General features: G+C 58.6%; 1 protein-coding gene across 1 annotated transcript; it reads right to left on the reverse strand.

Annotated features, from left to right (window-relative positions):
• Positions 1-483: 483 nt before the first annotated feature.
• Positions 484-7806, reverse strand: LETMD1 (LETM1 domain containing 1; the record flags this gene model as incomplete). Its single annotated transcript, XM_082496435.1, has 9 exons — positions 484-1521; positions 1657-1753; positions 2053-2205; positions 3305-3406; positions 3529-3715; positions 5552-5634; positions 5870-5985; positions 6138-6289; positions 7706-7806. The coding sequence occupies 9 exons, from the start codon at positions 7804-7806 to the stop codon at positions 1451-1453; spliced, it is 1062 nt and encodes a 353-aa protein (XP_082352561.1). The 3' UTR covers positions 484-1450.
• Positions 7807-8178: the final 372 nt, after the last annotated feature.

Consider the following 8178-nt stretch of genomic DNA (forward strand, 5'->3'; position numbering starts at 1 on the left):
ACTCCCAAACCTCCCCAGCTCACACTGTCTCCAGGTGGCTTTTTATTTTTAATTTTCCAGTGTGAATCCAAAGCTTGTCCTCTGCTTTTTTTTTTTTCCCCCCCTTTTTTTTCCCCCAGCCTTTTATGTTCTTTTCATGGTGACAATGCTGTATTTAAAGAGAATATTTAAGTGTAAAAATAAAGAAATGCTCAAACTTGCGCTGCTCGTGTCCTAAAGGGAGTTAAACCCACCCTGGGGAACTCCTCGTGGTGAGGGTCTCGAATTCCTGCAAAAACAGGGTAGGCAGGGCTTAGGGGAAGAGGTTTCTTCTCCAAGAGGTGAGGGAGGAGCTCGGAGCTGCCCTGGTGCACAGGTGGGTGATTTCTACCCTTCCTTTATACCCGAATAACACTTAAAAAAGGAACTTTTCTAGGTGTTAGCGCATCCTGTCTGTGGGTGGAGGAGCTGGGGGTGGGACATGGAGTATTTCACGGCGCGGGAGGCAGGGAAGGGCCTCCAGAGAGACGCCAGAGCTGTTCGTTTGCTTTTGTCTTTATTAAAACACTTACTTAAAGTTGGGTTGAATTCACCCACCAGCCGGACGTTTCTCATGCAGTGACTGGGGCGAGGTGAGACACGGTGGGTTTGAACACCTGAACGCAGCCTGCAGAGCGGGGAGCTGCCCCGAAAGCCGCCAGTGCCGCCTCCACCGAGCGGACAGCACAGGGCTAAGATCTAATTAGGCCAAACTTGACGAAGGCAGCCCACGGCCTCCGCTGAAGGCGTCAGTGCAGTTCACCGCTGCCCCTCTAACCCCATTTGTGGCAGCAGCGGTGTTTCCAGCCTCCCCGGGCGAGGAGCCGTGATGAGGATGCTCCAGGAGGCAGCCAAAGCCGAACAAAAGCACAGGAACCCCCTCGAAGCTCCCGGTAAGGTCACATGGGGATCTGGGGTCTTTTCTTAACTCTTCAGGGATATTTTTATATTTAAGACTGCTCAGTGGAGTAAAGAACCAAAGTAAAACCCTCCGTGCGAGGCACAGAGCAGCAAAACCCAAGCTGAACAGAGCCCGCTACTACAAGATACTAAGGGAAGTGTCCACAGGCAGTGGAGACGCATGTTCTCCCCTCCTGTAGTTAAAGTGACGCAGTTGAGCTATAACAGCAAAGCCGCCTTCCCTGGACGCAGACGGACGGGAGGCAGGGACGAGACTCAGCCCCACGGCATCGCCAGCCCGCTCCGACGGCACGAAGGGGAAGAGAAGAGCCGGCGCTGGCACAAACCTCGGAGGGAATTGCATCTTCGCCCCCGCAGCAGCATCGGGGCACCTCTCGCTGACCCCGGGCTGTGGTTTCACATCACCAAAAGGTGGGATTGGTGGTTCGTTTTTTTTTGCGGCACCAGGCTGGGAATCGCCAAATCGGCGCGCGATGCCAGGGGTGAGGGTGCGCAGCCGGCGGCTCGGCCATCACTCCTTGGCCCTGACGTAGTTGAGGGACAGCAGGACCATGCTGTTTGCCAGGAGGGAAGCTTCAGAAGCTGAAAAAAACACAGTCGAACGGGGTCAGAATGGCGCTGCCCCAGAACTGACGTTCCCTGTGCCCAGAGGAACTCAAGAGGCCCCCAGGTCCCCCCTGCCCCACCAGGCAGGAGCTGCCCCTCGGCCGCCGTTACCTTGCAGCTTGCAGGAGAGCCCCAGCCACTGCTCCAGCCACGCTCTGCACTCCGACATGCCAAGATGAGTGGAGTTCAGGCCACGGAGGTAACAAGCCTGTGGAACAGGGGAGAGGAGAAAAAAATACAGACACATTCAAGAATACGAAACGCCGTGCATCGCGCTGTAATCCTTCATCAGCATGAAGCAACGGTGAACCGTGCCCCGGTGTGGTCCCAGCATGGGAAATGGGCTCAGAAAATGCCTTCCCAAAGGAGAGCGGCCGCAATCCACCTCGCGGTGGGTCTGGAGGAACGTGCTGTGCCCCGACACAGCTCTGCTAACGATGGGGAGGGCCAGGATGACGCAAGCCCAGGGTAAAGCAGCCAGCGTGGGGCCAGAGGAGGTGTCCTCACCGCTTTCAGCTCCTCCTCGGACAGCTGGCCCAAGCCCAGGCGCAGCATAGCACGGTCCAGGTGCCGGATCTCCAAGACGTGGCTCCGCAGGCGATGCCTCAGGAAAAAGGCTGGCAAGTGAGGGGTGAGGAACAGGACCCGGCTCAGGGCTTTCTGAGAGGGAAAAGCAGGGCAGGGTTATCGGTGAGGGCATCCGACCCCTCCAAAAATGGGTGTCTGACCCACTCAGGCACAACTTCAATCAGACAAAGCCTCTCCTGCTCCAGACATGCCCCATATTTTGGTCCCCTTTAATTATCTGCCTAATTGTTCTGCCCAAGCTGAAACCCTGAGCTGCCCCTGGCAGTTCTCGTTACGCCCAGCTCGGCTGCCCGGCCCAACGAGCAGAGCAGGGAGCAGGCGTCCAGAGAAACAGGCTCTGTCCTGGGCTGGACACAGGTGCCTGGGGTGAGCTGAGGTGTGTGTCTCATTCTGGGGCTGTTTTCATAGAAACAAAGAATGGTTTGGGTTGGAAGGGGCCTTTAAAGGCCATACAGTGCCACCCCCTGCCCTGGGCAGGGACACCTCCCCCCAGCCCAGGTTGCTCCCAGCCCCGTCCAACCTGGCCTTGAACACCTCCAGGGATGGGGCAGCCACAGCTTCTTGGGGCAACCTGCGCCAGGGGCTCACCGCCCTCACAGGCAACAATTTCTGCCTCATATCTAGTCTGAATCTCATCTCTTTTAGTTGAAAGCCATTGCCCCTTGTCCTATCGCTACAGGCCCTGTCAAAAAGTCTGTCCCCAGCTTCCCTGGAGCCCCTTTAGGGACTGGAAGGGCCTCCCCGGCGCCTTCTCTTCTCCAGGCTGAACCCCCCCAACTCTCCCAGCCTGTCCTCCCAGCAGAGGGGCTCCAGCCCTCCCAGCATCTCCGGGGCCTCCTCTGGCCCCACTCCAACAGCTCCGTGGCCTTCTGCTGTTGGCACCCCCCGAGCTGGAGGCGGCACTGCGGGGGAGTCTCCCCAGAGCGCAGCAGAGGGGCAGAATCCCCCCCCTCGCCCAGCTGGCCACGCTGCCGGGGATGCAGCCCAGGTTGCCAGTGGCTTTTTGGGCTGCGATGGCACATTGCTGGCTCATGTCCAGCTTTTCATCCACAACTTGGACTGGTTTTAGGGCACAACCCTCTGTTTGGGGCACAACTAAGTGGATGAGCACCTCAGCGCTCTTCAGGAAGAGCCAACTCTGAGCTGGCAGCAGGAGAAAAGCCGCACTCACCACATGAGACACCTGGAGCTTGTTCAGTCCCAGCGGAGAGCCCGAAAACAAACTTCTCACAGCATAGAGTTCGGCCACATGAGGCTGGGAACCTCGCTGCACCTGAAAGAGCCACGGTGCACATTGCCGTCACCTCCGACGGGTGTTCATCATCACCAGGCAGGGCCAAGGCGGCAGCAGCGGCACAGGCAGGACGGGCAATACTGGCCACGGTGTTGACGTACCTCAGTGCAGAGCTCCTGCAGGCGTTTTTGGAGCTGCAGATCAGGCAGGGAACGTGCTGCCAGGGCTAAACTCTTCACCACATCCGGATAGGAGTCTCTCCGGATGGTGTCGTAGGCTTCCAGAAACTCAACCTGCTGGCTGGGGGTCCAGAAGTAGCGGATCAGGAGCTGGCGTGGGAAGAAATACCTTGGAGAGAAGAGGAGAGAAGGATTCAGGGAGGAAAACTGCACACACGAGCCAGGGCAGTTGGATTTCATGCTGCTGGAAAGAAACGACATCTTGTGCCAGGGCAGCACGTCTCACCCCGAGGAGCTGCAGAGATTCATTCCTCCCAGGGGGTGAGCTCAGGAATAACAGAATTGTTTACATGTGAAAAGACCCTTAAGGTCATCAGGTCCAACCGTTAAGCCAACACTGCCAAGCCCACCACTAGACCATGTCCCTAAGTGCCACATCTACATCCCTCCAGGGAGGGTGACTCCACCCCTGCCCTGGGCAGCCTGTTCCAGTGCGTGACAACCCTTTCAGGGAAGGGATTTTCCCTAATCTCCAAACTAAACATCCTCTGGAGCAACCTGAGGCCATTTCCTCTCATCCTGTTCCAGTTCCCTCCTCTGCTTCTCATGAGACTTGTGCTCCAGACCCCTCACCGGCTTCGTTGTTCTTCTCTGGACACGCTCCAGACCCTCAATGGCTTTCTTGTTGTGAGGGGCCCAAGACTGAAGATGGTATTCAAGGTGGGGCCTCACCAGAGCCAAGTCCAGGGGGACGATCACTGCCCCAGTCCTGCTGGCCACATTAGTCCTGACACAGGCCAGGATGCTGCTGGCCTTCTTGGCCACCTGGGCAGGCTGCTGGCTCATATTCAGCCATCTGGCCACCAACACCCCCAGGTCCTTTTCCACCAGCCCCTCTGCCACACGCCTGGAGCACCGCAGGGGGTTGGTGTGACCCCAGTGCAGGACCCCACAGGCGGCCGTGTTTAACCTCACACCACTGCCCTCAGCCCATCGATCCAGCCTGGCCACAGCCCTCTGCAGAGACTTTCTACCCTCCAGCAGGTCAACACTCCCACCCGACGTGGTGTCCGTCGGCAAAACGAGGGTGCACTCGATCCCCTCACCCAGATCATCAATAAAGATACTAAAGAGAACCAGTCCCAGTACTGAGCCCTGGGGAACACCATTTGCGACCGGCCACCAACTGGATTTAACTCCATTCACCACCGCTCTCTGGGCCCGGCCATCCAACCAGGTTTTAACCCAGCGAACCGTACGCCCGTCCAAGCCACAAGCAGCCAGTTTCTCCAGGAGAATGCTGTGGGAAACAGTGTTATGAATGAATCAATCACATCTGAGAAGGTAAACAACATCCATGGCCTTTCCCTCCTCTGCTAAACAGGTCACCTTGTCAGAGAAGGAGATTTGCTCCTCCAAATGCCACAGCGAGCTCGGGAAGGAGCACTCCAGGCGATCGGATCACTGCCATGCGTGGCTGGATCTTCTCCGCTGCAGCCGAGGCTCAACACAACACGGAGATCTCCACCCTGCACCATTTTACGCAGCAGGGCTCTCTCACCCACCCACAGGACACAAAAGCCAGGGAGCAGAATTGAAAAACCCAGGGATTTAGCCCGGATTTAGCTCTGGCAGCAAGACAGCTGGCAGGGAGAGGGACGTTCGAAGTGCTACTGAGACAGCTGGGAGGGAATTGTGCAAGGAGGTTTCTCCAGCCAAGCACGCACAGGACTGTTCCCTGCATGCCGGGGATTATTTCTCTGTGTTAGAAACCGAGAGCTGGGTGGGTGGCTGGCAGGCAGGAGCCGGTATTGCAAAATAATGGCTGGGCTCGGTAGGCTACTGGTATTTTTTATTACAGTGAGAGGTGAAGAGAGACCATCTGGCTGGATTTATACTCTAAAAAAAATCCCCAATTCTTTGAAATTTAAGATATCAGTGTTAAGGAGCCCAAAGATCAGGGCCACAGCTAAGCCCTGGAGGTCACCACGACGCCAGTACTCACATCAGGACGATGACCAAGAAGTTGGCGAAGGGCGGGATGGCGATAACTCCGATGGGAATGGCCTTGATCACATCCCTGCGAAACTGCCTCCGAAATTAGAAGAGAGAATCAGGATCTGATGCCAAACTCGCAAAATTCCGTCAAAATTAACAGCCCCGACCTCGGCCACAACTTCCAAACCCTGTTTTAAGGCAGGCAACGTGCCTCACCCAGAAGAATCGGCCTCTCCGATCCCTCATTGTAGCCCCACATACGAACTCGAGCCCCTTTTTGCGGATCCAGGTGGCATCAAATTGCGTCCCGAGTACCATGTCGTACCTGCCGCAGTCTCTCCATCTCCCGGTAGGGAAGCTGCTGAACGCTCAGTCTCTGATGGGACATTTTAGATTTGATTTTTCTTATTTCTTTGACTTCCACGAAGAGCGCTTGGATTCCTGCCAAAACAGAGAGCACATTCAAGTCTTGATTCTCAGGCAAACACCTCCAACAATGCTGGTTTTAGCCCTGGGAAGGGAACAGGCAGCACAGCCAGCTTCCTCCATTCTCCCTGGAGAAAAGGAAATGTCCCCTCCTCCTTGGGACCCACCTTTTGTGAAAGTCGCGTACAGCACGTAGAAACGGGGGAAGGTCCTTTCCAAAAACCTCTCGTACCTCCCGTTGATGTGCTTCACTTTTGACGCCAGGGCAGCGAGGACGGACCTGGAGCCAGCCTTTGCGGAGAGGCAGCACACTGGGGACCTGCAGCGAAGCAACCCCCACAGCAACTCCCGATTATTTCTGTGAAGGTTTTGTGGAAAAGTCTGGCTCGTGCAAACCTCATGAGGTTGAACAAGGCCAAGTGCAGGGTCTTGCACGTGGGTCGGGGCAACCCCAAACGCAGGCACAGGTTGGGCGGATAATGGCTGGAGAGCAGCCCTGAGGAGAAGGATTTGGGGGTGTTGGTGGATGAGAAGCTCAGTGTGAGCTGGCAATGTGCGATCACAGCCCAGAAAGCCACCAGTAACCTGGGCTGCATCCCCAGCAGCGTGGCCAGCAGGGCAAGGGGGGGGATTCCACCCCTCTGGTCCGCTCTGGAGAGACCCCCCTGCACTGCTGCCTCCAGCTCAGGGGCTTCAGCACAGGAGAGACACCCCCACCTGTTGGAGTGGGGACAGAGGAGGCCACCGAGATGCTGCGAGGGCTGGAGCCCCTCTGCTGGGAGGACAGGAGGGGAGAGTTGGGGGGGTTCAGCCTGGAGAAAAGAAGGCTCTGTGGAGACCTCAGAGCCCCTTCCAGTGCCTAAAGGGGCTCCAGGAGAGCTGGAGAGGGACTCTTGATCAGGGAGGGGAGCCATGGGATGAGGGGGAAACAGTTTTACACTGAGAGAGGAGAGATTTAGGGGAGGTATGATGAAGAAATTCTTTCCTGTGAGGGTGGTGAGCCCCTGACACAGGTTGCCCCGAGAAGCTGTGGCTGCCCCATCCCTGGTGTTCAAGGCCAGGTTGGATGGGGCTGGGAGCAACCTGGGCTGGTGGGAGGTGTCTCTGCCCAGGGCATGGGGGGAAAACTAGATGATCTTTAAGGTCCTCCCAACTCAAACCATTCTTTGATTCTATGGAAGTGGGGGTTGACCCAGTGAGGGTTGGAACACTGGACTTTGGGCCTCTCAACCCCCCCAGAGAGAGGAGAGGGTGCTGGGACCCCCCCTGCCCTGCGCAGGCTGCCCTGGCTGGTCCCAGGCTGCTCTTGAGAAGAGCTCAAAGCCATGGCCAGGGCTGGGGAGGGGCGGGGGGGGGACGACGACGATCAGGACCAGGGTCCAGCAAGGGATTGGGGGCTCCCCCAGTGCCTGGGGGGGCTGTCCTTGGCGCTGGGGGGGTCAAGGTGGCTCAGGCAGCTTGGGGGGCAGGGTCGGTAATGGGGGGGGCACGGGTGGCGCAGAGGAGCACAGGGTGACACGGGAAAGGGACGGGACACCACGGTAAGTAACGGTAGGCGTGGTCTCGGGGGCAAAAGGGGCTGCGGAGCGGGTGGAGGCTACGGCCAGTACCTTTGAGCACTGGGGGGAGGACAAGGCCGGGTCGGGGCTACAGCAGGAGCGGGTGGTCCCGCCGGTGCCGGGGGGCGATGGCTGATAGTGGGGAAGGATGGGGGGGGGGGGCGGTCCCCGCTCACCTCGGCGCTCCCCGGGCGCGGCTGAGGGCGGCGACGGCGGGGCCAGGCCAGGGGCCGAGACGCCAGAGCGCCCAGCGGCAGCCGGCCCTGGACAGCGCCATCTTGGCGGGTCACGGCCGGAGGCTAAAGGGCGAAGGTCACGGAGGAGGGAGAGAGAGCGCGAGCGCGGGGGGCTGAGCGCTGATTGGCTGGCGCGCCGGTGCCCGCGTGACGGCAGGCGGAGGTTACGTGAGGCTGATCATGTGACCGCAAGTGGAAGCGGGACTTGGATCGGGCCGAGTTCCCTCCCCTACCGGCACCGGTGCCCTGGGCCTGCGGGCGGGTGTCGGGCACCCCCCAGAGCCCCCTTCCCCTCACCCGAGCTCGGGGCCGGGCCCGGGCTCCGCCAGGGGTTCCCCCTCTTCAGCTCTGTTTTAAAGCCCGCGGAGCAGCGGCGGAGGGAGCCGGGGCTGCCCGTCCCCTTCCTGGGCCCT

The sequence above is a fragment of the Vanellus vanellus genome (assembly GCF_965231255.1).
Source record: "Vanellus vanellus genome assembly, chromosome: 28".
NCBI lineage: Eukaryota > Metazoa > Chordata > Aves > Charadriiformes > Charadriidae > Vanellus > Vanellus vanellus.